This window comes from Macrobrachium nipponense, chromosome 1, assembly GCF_015104395.2.
Source record: "Macrobrachium nipponense isolate FS-2020 chromosome 1, ASM1510439v2, whole genome shotgun sequence".
Taxonomy (NCBI): domain Eukaryota; kingdom Metazoa; phylum Arthropoda; class Malacostraca; order Decapoda; family Palaemonidae; genus Macrobrachium; species Macrobrachium nipponense.
This window is the reverse complement of record NC_087200.1, coordinates 98,515,629-98,532,252: the sequence shown is the minus strand read 5'-3', so window position 1 is coordinate 98,532,252 and position 16,624 is coordinate 98,515,629. Positions and strand designations below refer to the sequence as shown.

Sequence of the window (16,624 nt, the reverse complement as noted above, 5' to 3'; positions counted from 1 at the left end):
TAATGAGTAGGTTAGGCTAATGATTTAGTACCAGGGCATTAGGTTAGTAGCAAGTAGAATTTTCAAGTAACCTTATCTAGGGGTAGAGTAGACTGTCGTCACAAGACAACCCGTAGTTATTACTTAGGCTAGACTACATTACTCCATTAAGTTAGTACACTTAGCATCTCCACCTATAAGTTAGGTAGGCCACTGTAGTTAGCTGTATCGCTGCTCAAAAAAACTTCAAGTTAGAGTAGGAGAACTGGGTAGTCGAGACGATCAACTTATTTAAGCCAAGACCTTCACGCCCGAAAGGGAGTGAATGCCTTCTTAACAGGGGGAGCTGTGACGTTTGTAGATCGTTCCGTCTACCCAGATATTAATTAATTAATTTGATTTGGAAAACGGCAGCCATTTCTTCCAAATATCAGCTGATTTTTAGTAAAACGCGGGAAACCCAAAACCCGCCAGCCAGAGATAGGGGGTTCCCCAGTTGGGGAAAGTAGTCTTTTGTCAGCTTTAGGGACGTATCTCAAAAGGGAAGGATGTAGGCAGATTGGTACTTCTTAGACCTATATCTTAAGCTCTCTTTCCTGTGACCCCTCTGCTGGCTTTATGTTCTGTTTCCAGGATTTGCCTTGCTCGTGGGGGGTTAAGCTGAATCCCAACACCCAAGCAAACCACCTGAATTCTGCCTCAGTCGTCTCCAGACGTGACCTTCGGATGGGTGTCCGACCACCTGCCTTCCATTTAGGCCTATCCACGGCGTACTGGCGCGCCCGAGCCCCAGACCTAAGACAAAGCTGGGCGCCACATTTTCTACAAAGGTCCACACTGAACATTGCATCCAGGTACGTCTTGTGAAACAGCATATTGCCAGTTCCTTATCACCTATTACCTATTAGATCCTCGTTTTCCAATTCAATTTCCAGCCCAAAAGAAAGAAATCCTTTTGTTCCCTCTCACTGCCTCATGGCCGCATGCTTCCCCTTGTGTGATCGTCCCAGACCAATGAAGTCATTGCATACCTCCGTGAAACATTAAAGGTTCCTTCTCCCCAGTGTTAGAGAATTAATTAATCAAAACAAGAAGTCATGTTTTTTTTCTTTTATCTCGTCTACTCTGGGATTCTTTTCCAGATTCCTTGAGCCACGTGTCATGTCTCTCTGCCCGCAAGTGTTGCATTACCCAAGTTTATGAGACCAGCTTTCATCCAATTACATTTTAGCCAGCTATCCATTTGTGAGAGATTATAAGTCCCAACATGCGGACGCTGTATTCACTTTTCTCCAGGCCAGAACGAGCCTTTTGTAAATAAATAGCTGTAAAGTTTTAGCTGAGTCTCTGGCGACCTACCTATTCCTCTAGATTAATTGTCCATTATAAACCAGTTTTACGGTAAGTTCAATTAATTTCAACTTGTCCTCCTTCAATTATTTCCGTTTACGTATATAGCCTCTCTCAAGGCCGGCTAAATATATATATATATATATATATATATATATATATATATATATATATATATATACTATTTACTTTTACTTCTTGCCTTATCAACGCATGAATTTTCCATTTTTGGGGGGAATTTTCTTGAAAAAATAATACAGCTCTCTCATTAGCCCACAAACTTACTGTTGCGTTACTTATCTTTCATCAGCACGAAAACAGCAGTAAAATGTATTCTTTCAAGACCTGAAGTTTTGATTAAAATTATTTTCTCTCAATTTTATCTACGGTTGTTTGATGGCATAAGTTTACTGGAGTTATATCCTTGTTGCCGTTGCATGATAACAGTCATTAGTAACTCGAAAAGTGAGCCTGCGTGTATGGAGACACGGGAGCTGGGGAAAAACTGTTATACGTTCAGCTGGACACCACTCTTTCTTGCTCACATCACTCCCCAGTCGTTTTAGTTGTGGGTGATTGTGAAGTCGATCAGTCGTAACTTGCATAGGTGGTAAGTCGACAACTAGCTGTATACACGTCACAGGGAGCGTCACTGCACCCTCCATGATGTCATAGAAACGTCACAGTCCCGAAGGGGTTAATCAGCTCAGTGGTCTGGTTACATTGATATATTTTTTAAGGAATTCAAGCATTTGGCGAGACTCCCGATGTTGTAAAAACAATCAGCAGAAGCGGTCCTCTAAACTTCCGAAGAAAGCAAGGAACAGGCATAGAACCAGTCTTAGATGCAGACTTCTAAGAACTGGATCAAGAACACTTCGATAGATATCACACTCGAGGCCCCCAAAATTTATGAGACCCCATAGGAGAATGCAAATCGGACTCTGCCCCAATGGCAGAAAGAGCAAACGAGAGAACCACTGCCTCCTCAACACCTCTCCAGGTGTTCAAATCCTCAGAATCGAGACACCAGGTGGGAACCTGCTCAGCACTGGTGAGTGGTAGTGTTAGCACAAAGGGACGAAACACGTGAATGTTTCGCCCTTTCTCTCACCCTGTGCTCAGGCTGCTCATGATTTATTAGAAACACAAGCACTTGGAGTGACTCGCAAATGAGCGCCCAATACAGAAACAGTCTAGAGGCAGAACCCCTATTACTGGTGACAGGAATGCAAATACTAGAGGCTTGCGCTCCCAAACTCCCAAAACACAAAACCCAGGGGCATGTGAACCGATTCCTGAGCCCGAAGGTTGGGAAGAACCAATGAGATATCTCACTGCCTCCTCGGGAGGAGGCAGCCCCTTTTCTTAGTGGGAAGGGGAGAAGCAGCCTTCCTCTTCTTTGGCTGAAGGGGGCCCTATCTGGTTTCCCAAGACCTTCTCGAGTCTCAGAAAAAGAAGGGAAGGGCAGTGGAGGGTGACGTTTCCTCCACAGGGATTTCTTCTACGGGATGGTGATTATAAAACGTCAATAGTAGTGGCAGGAGTCACAGGGCAGCTGGGGCCAGAGGCACAACAGGGAACTACACATCCAACAATCTACTGCTATGCCCTATGATTACTCACTGTCAACCTGAAAAGATAATTAATAAAAGGAGATTCCTCTCATTCCAAAGGGCACTGCCCTCCAAAGTCACCCAATTGCCAACATCCACATACCACTCATCCTCGCCTGACAAGCAAGCGAATAAGATGAAGGAGATATCTCTCCTGAAGGAGAACACGTCATTAGGAAAGGATACTGGGAGAGACAAACTGAGGGCAAAGGCTCCAAAGCTTTCCTCCTAACAAACTCTCTGACAGTGCAAGCAGAAAGAACAACATGTCAAAAATAATCATAAATATATTGTCGCGCCCTTATAATCAAAGGGCGCACGGATGTAATAAGAGAGTAAATGTCAAGCCCTTGGCCACTGACACTGAGACTCGCATGCTGGGGGAAGGCAACCTGCAAGGCTATCACAAATTGTGGGTTTGTATATTAATAAATATCAAACAATCCCGCAGGGAAAACCAAGTTTAACGAGTCAGGCAAAAGCTCATGAAAACATGTCCGCATTGCATGACAGCTGCAAGCAAACTGGAACATTTCAAGGACCGAGGGTTTGTATACTGTGTAAGAACAACTTGAAATTCATGGCTAGAATATAGTGGGATGAATGTGCTCCAAACAAGGAATTTGTAGAGATGTGGTATCCAAACTCTGGAAAAGACAGAACCTCAAAGACTGAGATAGTTTGGTTATGAGATGGAAAGGGCTGAGGATGAAGGTATAGGAAAGCAAAGATATGGAAAATGAGGACTGATGAAGATCAAGACATCAAAGGAGTTACAAAAGAGAGAGCACTTGATTAAAGAATGGAAAAACCTCATTTCATGTCTAATACCATTAAAGAAAGGGAGCAGAAATAATTGTAATGATGGTGATTATATAATCAATGAAACTGGATCTGTTTTCATAAATAAAAGCATGCAACATAAGGTATCTGTTTTAGTGTATACATACCATCTTGCCTCTGTTCTTTATTCGTAGTTTCTTTTGATTGACATAGTCAAACAAACGGTTGTATTCCCCCTTTTCAATGCTGCTGAATGTATGTACGACTCCATTCTTAATTTCAACCTGAGAAAAACATCAAAGTTAAATCTTTATAACGAGAAGTGAAAATTGTCGATAACAGCTTACTTTTAGCGAATAAGCACTAATAAACATATTTTGGTGCTGATAACTGGTTAATGGCGCTTCTGTTAGGTCAGCACTGAAAATGGCCGATTTTTGGTGGTAGACAAGCGCCATAAAACCAGATCGCCAATAACAGACACCACCGATAACCAGAGACTGCCTGTATATGAAAAATATTTGAAATTACCAATACATCCAGTTCTCACTTATTATCTTAAATAGTAAATTTCACAAGTGAATAATGTTTTCCTGTACTATGGAACCTCAGTGGACATCAGTATGTATTGGATAAATTGGTTTATGGAAATTTTTTGGAGAAATATATGCCATCACTAATTGTATGTGTGTGTGTCATGTGTGTATGGTTCCAGCTGAAACAAAGGGAAAGTACTCTATGTAGCTCTCACTAAGTGAGCATCCCCACTGAACTGTCTTCTGTTTTCTCATGTGTTCTTTGGCAATTTGAGTGCAAATAGTATAAGCCATCATGGCCCATTAGAAAGCTAGAGAAGCCAGCAAGGCAAAGCGAAAAGAAAATCAAGATTTGAAAGTGGTGTCCAAGTGCTTAATTTGTCAAAAGAGTTTGGGAAGCAACTTCTATGATAAAACGTAGTAACATAGTAGTAACATTAAACTTCAAATACATTTACCTCACACTTATAGAAACCTGTGACATGTACAAAATGGAAAGCTAAGATCTTGCTACAGTTAATATAAATATAATATATAAAATTAAGTACTAGGTAGTAAGAAATTTAAAAATTAACATCAAAATTAAAATCTTGATAAAAACAGCAAAATTTCCATTTCTACACTTCAAAATTAAAGGTGATAATTCACATCCTAAAATCTCAAATAATAAAATGGCTACAGGCTAATTTAAAGACCATAAAAGTTTGTACAGTTATACCTTGGCTCACAAACTTCATTCGTTCGAGGACGCAGTTTGTGATTTGAAAAATTTGTGAACTGAATCAATTTTACCCATTTAAAATAACGTAAACACAAATTATTCTTTCAAACCTCAGGAACTCAAGATTTTTTTTCAATCTTTTTATATTTTTCTGGACTTAAGAATATAGACTTAACCTCAACTATACGCAATTACAGCAGCACACAAGATAATGGACCGTGGTATATCATACGTACTGATATATCAGTGCGAAATGAATTTTGATTTGAAGGTTTTTGCTGCTGGATCAAGCTCTGAACAGTTATTTTTTTAATAAGGCACTCTTAGTGGGTACACCACTCACTTACCAGCATCCCTTGAGTTCTTGTAACTGTTTCTTTATTAATTTACACTGCTTTACCTCTAAAATTATGCTAAAGCTTGTACTGACCTGCAGTTTATATTAATACACAGCTGTTTCCAGATGTTGGTTACCATAACTATAGTTTGACAAATCTAAACTGATAGATTGTTTACCTCCTTGAGAAAAACCCCGTTGCCACTTCTCTCTTAACCTTTAAATCGCCCCCTTCTTAAGTCCTCAGCCATCTCCCAGCAAGGCAATAAACCCTAATCTGTAAACTCGATCCGCATTCTATTTGGTTATTACTTTTGAGACTATTTATTGTTATATTTGTTATGACTTTTACCTTTAAATTTTGCATATATATTACATATTTTATTTGATGGTCATTTTCATTATAAGTAATCAAAATCAGCAATTACCATTCATTATGTCTTATGACATTTTCTTATAATTTTGTCAGTAGAGTAACTTCTATTTATTCTTTTTTTTTATTATTTGAATTTTCCATCTGCCATACTATCCATTTCCTAAACAAGTTCATATTATTTTACATTTCATTGCTCTTTACTTTAGGTTTTTCCCTCATTTTCATTCATCAAGTTATGATTTACTTAAATTTCATTTCCTTACTCTCTCTTGACTACAATTTCATTAATCTCCATTTTATTTGGTTATTACTTTCAAGGCTGTAATATTTTCTTATGTCGAAGGTAACAAGAAAAGTGGCAGCATCTTTTGAAACAGCTGTCACGTTTATAAATGCAATTTCTCAGTTTATTTACAAATAAAATTATTATCACAATATGTGAACACTCAAGTTCAGCAAAATGCTAAAACCTTTAAACTACCCATTCATTGATTCATGTGTTATAAAGCAAGGTATTCAAAACTGGATACTAGTAGATGTGGCAACAAGGTTCTTACCAAAAGAAAAAACAATCTCTCTCAGTTTAGATCTGTCGAACTATAACACGCTTACAAGAGTTGCATTACAGATGTCTTGTAAATGACTTGTTTATTTTCAATGTAATTCCATAAAACCAAATAAATTTTAACGCCCAGATTTGATAATTTACAAAAGAAACATTTCTCTGAATATAATTTCATTCGGCAACTAAAGACAGTGATGATGTCAGTATACAATACAATCAGCTGATGATTAAAAGTGTGAACAAAACCAGAATGCAAATGGCGCATGATTGCTTTGTTCATAATTTCCAATACGATATGACAATAACACTTGCAATATGATTAGATAGAGTAAAACAACAGTCTTATTAATATATTCTCAATATACAACTCTCAGTACACCTACTATTCCTCTCTCTCTCTCTGCATTTCATTGACTGCTATACTTATGATTATGATGATGCACGGTTTGTGAACAGCAAAAAAAAATGTTCAAACATTGAGTTCGTAATCTGATTTGTTCATGAACAAGACTGTTCATTAAATGAGGTAACACTGTATATAGTCTTTATATGAACAACTGATGGCTGGTGTTCCAGAGTGACTGTTAAATAAAAATGTTTAATGATAATACTTCAATTTTGAAAACAAATCATGAAACAGGAACAAAAATTATACTTTTATAATAAAATGAGGTTTATACTTATACTTACCAAGTGATTACTTGGCTAACAATTTACATATACTTAAGTAATTATTTAGCTAACGATTATGCTCGCACAGCATCCTAAATTCAAAATTCGCAGTAACATGGCTGTTGCCAAGGGGGGGGGGGGGGGGGGGGGGGGGGGACAGGCCCTGTCCACTGCAACGGGAGCATAGAGGCAACAGTAGCTGTAGGCATAATTATTATTTATTGCTGCAAAGTCCATGAAAAATCAGAGGGGAGGAGGAAGGGCTCTGATTTAGTCATTACTTGGTAAGTATATATTTACTATATATAAAATCTAATTTCATTATAATATCTTTATATAAGTAACTTTCCAAGTAAGTACTTAGCTGAACCCTACATTGCAAGGGGGTGGGATGAATGGACTAATATAATTCAATGCATTAAAGAAATTTTATTACTGAACTAGAGAAGTGGCTAACAATGATTTAGTGTTTGTTGCTTCCTTAGCTGGTAAGAGAGCTACAGCAAGAGATGGTGCCCCTGGTGATGCTCATCTTAACCCTCTTACGCCGATTGGACATATTAACCCTCTTACGCCAAATGGACGTATTAAACGTCGAGTCAAAATGTCTCCCATATGCCGAATGGACGAATCATAGTCAACTCAAAAAAGTTTATAAAAAATTCGCGGAAAAATACTTATAGGCCTACCAGGCGAAAACTTTTGAATCACGCGCCTTGGGGGATGCTGGGAGTTCACGGATCAAGGCGTTGTTTTGTTTACAATCGCTACGCAGGCGCGCAAGCTCGAATTTCTTTCTTATTGCACTAAAAAGTATCAGTGACACATCTCAGAAATTATTTCGTCACTTTGACATAATATTTGCACCATTTTAAATTATCCTTTACATGAAGTATTATATATGAAAATGTGTGCAATTTTATGTAAAATACAAAAAAAAATACTCATGATTGTAGCTTTTATCAGTTTTGAAATATTTTCATATAAATAAAGATAAGTGCAAAAATTTCAACCTTCGGTCAACTTTGACTCTACCGAAATGGTCGAGAAACGTAATTGTAAGCTAAAAATCTTATATTATAGTAATATTCAATCATTTGCCTTCATTTTGCAACAAATTTGACGTCTCTAGCACAATATTTCGATTTATGGTGAATTTATGAAAAAACTTTTTCCTTACGTTCGCGCGGTAACTCTTCATATAAATTTTTTCGTGCGATTGTCCTAATGTTTGCACCATTTTAAATTTGCCGTTACATAACGTTTTATATATGGAAATGTGCACAATTTCATGCACAATACAACTAAGAACAACCCATGGTTGTAGCTTTTATCAGTTTTGAAATATTTTCATATAAATAACGTTAAGTGCAAAAATTTCAACTTTCGGTCAACTTTGACTCTACCGAAATGGTCGAAAAACGCAATTGTAAGCTAAAACTCTTATATTCTAGTAATATTCAATCATTTACCTTCATTTTGCAATGACTTGGAAGTCTTTAGCACAATATTTTGATTTATGGTGAATTTATGAAAAAAAAAAAAAAAAAAAAAATTTCCTTACGTCCGCGCGGTAACTCTTCCGAAAAAATAGAATTTTTTTTTTTGTGCGGTTTTCGAAATGTTTGCACCATTTAAAATTAGCTGTTACATAAAGTTTTATATATGAAAATGTGCGCAATTTCATGTAGAATACAACTAAAAATTATTGAAGGTTGTAGCTTTTCTCTTTTTTCAAAATATTTGCATATAAATCACGATAAATAGAAAAAAAACCATGTTCGGTCAAATTTGACTCTACCGAAAGTTGAAAAACGCAATTGTAAGCTAAAACTCTTACGGCCTAGTAATATTCAGTCATTTATCTTCATTTTCAAACAAATTTGAAGTCTCTAGAACAATATTGTGATTTATGGTGAATTTTTGAAAAATATATTTACTTCCCTCCGAGCGCCGATTCGCGGCCGCAAGTCTCCGAAATGTGTACATCACATTATCCTAATATTTGCTCCTTTTCATATTAGCCGTTTTATAGAGTTTCATATATCAAAATGTGCGCAAATTCATGAAAAATACAATAAAAAATAATTGAAGGTTGTAGCTTTTCCCATCTTCAAAATATGTGCATATAAAAAAATATATATATAAACATTTCGACATTCGGTCAACTTTAACTCGTCCGAAATGGTCAAAATCTGCAATTCTAATCTAAAACTCTTACAGTATCGTAATATTCAATCATTTGTCTTCATTTTGAAACAAATTGGAAGTCTCTACAACAATATTTAGATTTACGGTGAATTTTTGAAAAAAAAAAATTTTTACGTCCACGCGTTGCGAATTCATACATCATTTTGTGATAATATGTTTCCAGTGTTGCTTTTATTGTTTTACAATGTATTATATATCAAAATGATTGCAATTTAGTGTACAATACAACGAAAAAAAGTAACTCGTTAGCTTTGACCGTTTTTTGCACAGCGTGATTTGAATAAAATTATGTATGAATTTTTTTTTTCGCTACCATATATTGCATTATTTACATATGATAATGATATTATTTTTCATTTTTGATAGTTGCATACTAAACTTCAGGCAATGACAAAAAAAGGAGCCAAAAATGAACTCTTAATCTTCAAAACTAAGCGCGCTGTGATTTTTTTTTTAAATTATTTTTTCCGCTTCCGCTCTCACTCCAAACCGGGCCCAGCATACGGGAGAGGTTTTGATTTTTGTGCGATTGTTGTAATGTTTGCACCATTTTAAATTAGCCGTTACATAAAGTTTTATATATGAAAATTTGCGCAATTCCATGTAGAATACAACTAAAAATGATTGAAAGTTGTAGCTTTTCTTATTTTCAAAATATTTGCATATAAATCCCGATAAATAGAAAAAAACCACATTCGGTCAACTTTGACACTACTGAAATAGTAAAAAAACGTAATTGTAAGCTAAAACTCTTACAGTCTAGTAATATTCAGTCATTTATCTTCATTTTCAAATAAATTCAGTCTCTAGCACAATATTTAGATTTATAGTAAATTTAAAAAAAAAACTTTCCTTCCCTCCGCGCGCGGATTCTTTGTCACAAATCTCCGAAATGTGTACGTCGCATTCTCGTTATATTTGCTCCATTTCATATTAGGCGTTTCATAGTCTTATATCTGAAAATGTGCGCAATTTCATGTAGAATACAAGAAAAAATAATTCGAAATATTTGCATATAAAATAAAAAAAAATTAAAAAAATAGACATTCGGTCAACTTTAACTCATCCGAAATGGTCAAAAACTGGCAATTGTAAGCTAAAACTCTTACAGTATAGTAATATTCAATCATTTATCTTCATTTGAAACAAATTGGAAGTCTCTAGAACAATATTTAGATTTATGGTGAATTTAAAAAAAAAAAAAAAAAAAATTTACGTCCCCGCTTTACGAATTCATACATAATTTTGTGATAATATTTTCTCTGTGTTGCTTTGATCGTTTTACAATGTGTTATATACCAAAATGATTGCAATTTAGTGTACAAAACAACGAAAAAAAAAATTAACTCGTTAGCTTTAACCATTTTGCTCACAGCGCGATTTTAATACAATTATACATGAAATTTTGTTTTTGCGCTATCATATATCGCATTATTTATATATGATAATGATATTTTTTTAATTTCTGATGGTTGCATACTAAACTTCAGGCAATGACAAAAAAGGAGCCAAAAATGAACTCTTAATCTTGAAAACTAAGCGCGCTGTGATTTTATTAACAAAATATTTTTTCCGCTTCGGCGCTCACTCAGAGACCCCCTCGGCATATGGGAGACGATTTTTATTATACCCCTTCGGCGTAAGAGGGTTAACCTGTAGTGACATGGCAGTGGCCTGGGAGTCACCGCTACATCAATGGAAGTCTTGCAACAGGGGATCTACCTGACCACTGACAAGATGTAATACAGAAAATTTATGCCCTTGCCCTCGTCGCATAACCATAACAACAATAACAGAAAACAAACCTGTCACCATTCAACACATCAATAATAAAAACCACTAACTAATAAAAAAACTGGTGAGTTTTTCAGGTACCAAGTAACCCACAGGCTCACCAAAAACTCAACATCCTTACACAAGAAGTGCTATTATGAGAGATTATCTCTCATATGCTTCCTCACACAATACCATGCCATCCACCAACAACGGACCAAGGGTACTGCAATTTTCGAATACTTTCTACATTCTAAATAGTGCAACGTGAAGATAGACTTGCACCTCTAATAAGACGACTGAAGGACAGATGAGAGCGACCTCATGAGCTCTAAGTTTAAGCAACGGGAAAGAGTTCTCTTGAATCCGGGAGTGTGCTTCGGATATAAGGTCTAGAAAGGGCGTTCTTAGAGAGTGGTCAAAGGGGATTCTTGATAGAACACCAAAGGCTATTAGAAGGTCCTCTGTGATTATATATCATATATCATTTTAGTCAATTAATTCATGTTTATTGTTAATGTTACTTTCTGTATTGTCGAAATATGGTGGATGTCCTATGTATGTATGGGCAGCATATGGTTGATTTTAGAAGGGTGGAAGAAATCCTATAAACAAAGAAGGGAAACTAACAGTATGTGCAATATGCAGCTCGGAATGGCATTGTGCTAGGGATTGTCCTTAAGGATTTTCATGAGAGGAAGAAAATTGAAACAAAACAGGAAGAAAATAAGCAGAAAACAGAAACTGGGACAGAAGTAGTAGTTTATGTAGGAGAAGTTAATAAAATAGAGGAATTGTCGTGGGAGGTGGTGGATGCAATTTTAGACACTGTGTAAATAGATAATTTGCGGGGAATTGTGACTAGCCTACATTGTCATGGATTTGAGTCAGGAAGAGTTGATGAGGATGAGGGATACTAGGACAGAGTCTAATAAAGTGTTTAATTTTGGTTTAGTTTTATTTGAAGACCGAAATTCTGCAGGGTCATATACCCTGGCTAATAGGTAAGCAAACCATGAGTAAAATGGGTATGACCATAAATCTGAAAGAAAATTGTATCATAATAGAAGTATTAGGGGGAATGAAGGTATAGTTAAGAAAAGACAAACACAGTCATTTAAGAGTACTGGAGGGTTGGAAGGGAAAGAGTCTGAGGGAAATTAAGAACACAATGAAGAAATTACACTTACATTTCGGTCATGGAAGTGCAGATAAAATATGGAAGCTAACAGACGAAGCACAATGGAGTAATGGGTTAATAGAGAAAGAACAGGTGGAAATAAAAAAAGTTACCAACAGACCTGACTGGAAATTGTGATATATAAGATACAAAACAAATCCAGCTAAAACGTTTAATGAAGTTGTGGCAATGGATGTGGGAGATATAGAAGAAAGTTCTTGGTAATAGTGGATATGGCAACGAGGTATTGTCAGGCTTGTTGGATAAAAGATAAGAAACCAGAAACTATAATAAAGACACTTTTTGATGGCTGGTTTGCTATATTTGGAGCGTCCTCCAAAATATTGTCAATGGGGGAGAATTTCAAAATAAAAAAGTAAGGAGGATGGCAGAAATATAGAATATTAAGGTATTAGGCACAGCATCGGAATCTCCATGGAGCAACGGATTATATGAAAAGACCAAAGGCATGATCAAGGGAAGTGTAAGAAAGATGAGGAAATAGATGGGTCCATAGCATTGGATTGGGTAGTGAGTGCTAGGAACTGCTTAATGAATAATGGAGGTTTCTCTCCTAACCAAATAGTACTTGGAAAAAACCCTTCACTGCCTAACCTACTGGGAGAAGAAAGTTTAACTCCTGCAAACAAAGAGAAAGGGATGGAAGAAGGTATGGTACGGGACACACTGAATGCAATGCACAAGGCCAGAAAAGTGTTTATAAAAAATGAGTCATGTAATAAAATAAGAATAGTATTAAACAAAAACATCAGAGAACACAAATTTGAAGAAGCAGTGGTAGGAGATGAGGTATTCTATAGGAGGGAAAATGAAAATGAATGGAGAGGACTTGCTCAGGTAGTGGGAGTATCAGGGAAAACAAAAGTAGTTAAACATGGGGATTCTTTAAGAGAAGTAGCTACGCTACATGTTACTAGGATTCAAAGACTATCACCAAAAACAGAAGAGATATCTGCTAGAATAGATAAATCCCATGGTGTGAAAGGTAGATCCAATGGCCCAAATGAAGGGAATGTAGATTGGCAGGAAGGAGAGGAGATAATAGTAGGCGGGAGAAGGAACGCAGACACAGAAGAGGCTATAGAAAGAGATGCGTTAGAGGAAACAATGTAAGATGATGGGGAAAGTGAGTTAATAGAATTGATATCAAAATTCAAAAAGGGAAATAGACTTAGAGCTATAAACAACGACACAGGACAAGTAGAAGAATGGACCATATTAAATCTTGCAGAAAAAAGGTCAAGCAAAGCATGGGCTGATTCATACAATGTACAAGACTCACAGTCAGGTGACAAGGGGTGGGTTAACTTGAGGGATTATAGTCAGGTAGAAAAAATTTAAGATGAAGAGGTAGTGTTTCTAGGATTTGATAATAGAAGTGTAATGGAAGCTAAAGAAAAAGAACTTCAAAGTTGGAGAGAAAACAAGGTATGAGGAGGTAAATGATGGACAGAAAGCTATATCTACAAGATAAATAGTAACTGAAAAGATATAAGGGGGAGGAGGAGGAAAGGATATCCAAAGCAAGATTGGTAGCTGGAGGGTTTGAAGAGGAGCTGGCAGAATGGGAAAAAGACGCTCCCACATGCAATGTTGAAATTTTAACATCTTGTCTGACCATAATAAAAGTGAAAGACTGGAACTGTTATACATTGGATGTCAAAACTGCATATTTACAAGGTGACAAGATACAAAGAGAAGTATGCAGAAGCTAGGTACTATGTCATACCTCTAAGTAAATGGGGATACAATCCACAGTGATGTAAAATCCTTTTGTAGTTTTGTAGTGTACAAGACATATATATTTTAAACTACAGAAGGATTTTACATTATTGTGGATTGTATCCCCAAGAGAAGTATATTTAAAGCCACCTAGTGAAGATGGCTGGAGTGGATTATGGGAGATGAAGAAAACCGTCTATGGGCTCAAGGATGCAGCAAAAGCATGGTATTGTAAAGTGGTGAAAGTAGTGAAGGAGCTTACAGGTGAGAGAAGTAAACTACAACCCAATACATTCTTTTGTAAAAAGGACAATAAATTGAATGGTATTTTGTGTACACACGTAGATGATTTTTGCTGCGGAGGAACTGAAGGTTCTTAAAGGAAACAACTGGGAAATTGAAAGTAGGAGAACAAGAAAGTAAAAGGTTTAAGTATATAGGACTAGTAATAGAGCAGAAGGAGAATAGATTTTCTCTTAATCAGTGACATTATATAAATTCTATAACAGAATCAGAGTGCTAGAACAAAAGGAGTTAACATATGGGTAATAGAGTGCTAGAACAAAAGGAGTTAACCAAGTATAGATCAGTGGTAGGACAGCCGAATTGGGTATCGCTACATACCATGCCAGAAATATTATATGATGTTAGCGAATTAAGTAAAGCATTTAAAGAAGGAACGACTCAGGATATGAAGAAGCTTATTAAAATTGTGAGAAAAACTAAGAATGTGATGGGCGAAGTTACAATAAGTGAGATGGAAGAAAAGATTTACTGGGAAGCCTATGCAGACACTTCATTTGGAAACAGAAGATGGCCATACTCAACTGGGGTATATTATATCCTTGAAAGGCTATAGAAGGATTGATATATTTCAAGCATTTGTGGGAAGGGGTAGTAGGAAGGAGAAATTTAGAAGTGTTGGTTAATACTGATAGTAAAACACTAATGACAGCCATTAAATTGAGTACTAGTGTATTGCAGCAATAAGGGAAACCATAGAATCTGGGGAAATAAAGGAGGTGAGATGGATAAAAGGAAAGGAGCAAGTGGCTGATGTATTACTAAAAGCAGGAGTTTCAGGGGGAAAGTATTAGAAATTATGTAGAGGGTAAAGAGTTGGAGGATGAAGGAAATTAGAGGGGACTAGGTTAGGAAGCAGTTGGAGGGGAGGTTTTGGTTTGGTTTGGTTTGCATGGTGTTTTTACGTTGCATGGAACCCGTGGTTATTCAGCAACGGGACCAACGGCTTTACGTGACTTCGGAACTACGTCGAGAGTGAACTTCTATCACCAGAATTACACATCTCTCACACCTCAATGGAATGACCGAGAATCGAACTCGCGGCCACCGAGGTGGCAGGCAAAGACCATACCAATCACGCCACTGAGGCGTGATTGGAGGGGAGGGAGAAAGAGAGAAGTGTGATTATATATTATATATCAGTTTAGTCAATTAATTCATTTTTATTGTTGTTATTTTAGGCATTGTCGAAATATGTGGATGTCCTATGCATGGACAGCATATGGTTGATTTTAGAAGGTATCTATTGATGTATTCAAGTTGCGTTGTGACGTAATAGAAGACAAGATGGCAGTGGCATCTGTTGGATGCATATAATAACACAGGGAGGAGGCACATTCATGTGCTGTTTGGTTGGTAGGAGAGAGCTCTCTGTCAAGTAGGAGTTTTAGGGTTGTAAGTCTTGTTGTGGTGTTGTTCAAAGGTTTTATTGGGAGTATATTGGTATCGGAGAATGCATACAGGTGGGTAGATTGTACATTTGTGTAAAGAAAGCTAGATTAGGCTAGATTAAAATTCAAACTCCTCTGATCTTCTCAGTCCTACTCAGATAATACCTTCTCTGACCGGGCAAAGGATTTTTTTTTTTTTTTTTTTCCTCCAGGCCTAGGCTATCCATTAAGTTCCTAATATGAAAAGAGCAAGGCCATGGTTTACTAGGATCTTTGCTCTTGGCTAGGAAGCCCAGGATGAAAGAGCAAACTGCATTGCCTTGGGAGAAGTCAACTTTTTTTGTCTATTGCAAGTTCTCAGATACCATTGCAGACTACTTCTGTTTGGATGTATCAAAAGACTTCAAGATGTCATGAGGATCTTGATTAGTTGGAAGATCCAAACTACAATGCTTGAAAACTGAGAAAAGCATGGCCCAGTAACCTTTAATGGTGGACGAGGAAAGGTTCTTAGAAGTGCTCAAGTATGGAAGAAAATCTGCAATCTGGGCTACAGATGTTTCAGACGACAATATGTGACGTCTAAGGCACCATCTATGGAACACTGCCCACTTCAACTAGTAGACATTGTAAGTGGACTGGCATTTGCACTTTGCAACAGCACCTGCTACTGCTCTTGGAAAACCATTTGCTCTGACAAGTTTCCTAACAGTCTGAAGCCTGTCAGAACAAGAGTGGACAACCCTTGGCAGTATGCCCTGAAGTGGAGTTGACTGAGCAGCCACAGTCTTTGAGGTAGCAGCCACGGGAAGTCTATCAGAAGACGAAGAAGGTCTGGGAACCATTCCTTTGTGGGCCAGAACGGAGAGACAAGTCAGTGAAACTTGCTGTGAGATGCAAAGTTTAGGACTTCCTTAACCAAGCTGAGGTCCAGACCCAACCAGTCCAAAAGCATGGCGTACGTTGCCCAAGCCAGGGGATCCAAGGCTGGAATCAAAAGAGGAAGACTACTGTTTCTTGAGAAGCAAATAAGTATATGGAAGGCTTGCCCAACAATCTTCAAAGGTCAATGCAAATCTTGTTGTCTA

The 16,624-nt window shown here is 37.0% G+C and overlaps 1 protein-coding gene across 1 annotated transcript in view; it reads right to left on the bottom strand.

Annotated features, from left to right (window-relative positions):
• The window catches only part of LOC135218888 (FACT complex subunit Ssrp1-like), a 198,551-nt gene that overhangs the window by 75,573 nt on the left and 106,354 nt on the right, over positions 1-16,624 (bottom strand). Inside the window, exons 8-9 of the mRNA XM_064255333.1 lie at positions 6,797-6,844; positions 3,896-4,019 (exon numbers count right to left, since the gene is read on the bottom strand). Coding sequence (XP_064111403.1) covers positions 3,896-4,019; positions 6,797-6,844 — 172 coding nt within the window. The remainder of the gene's footprint in view (positions 1-3,895; positions 4,020-6,796; positions 6,845-16,624) is intronic.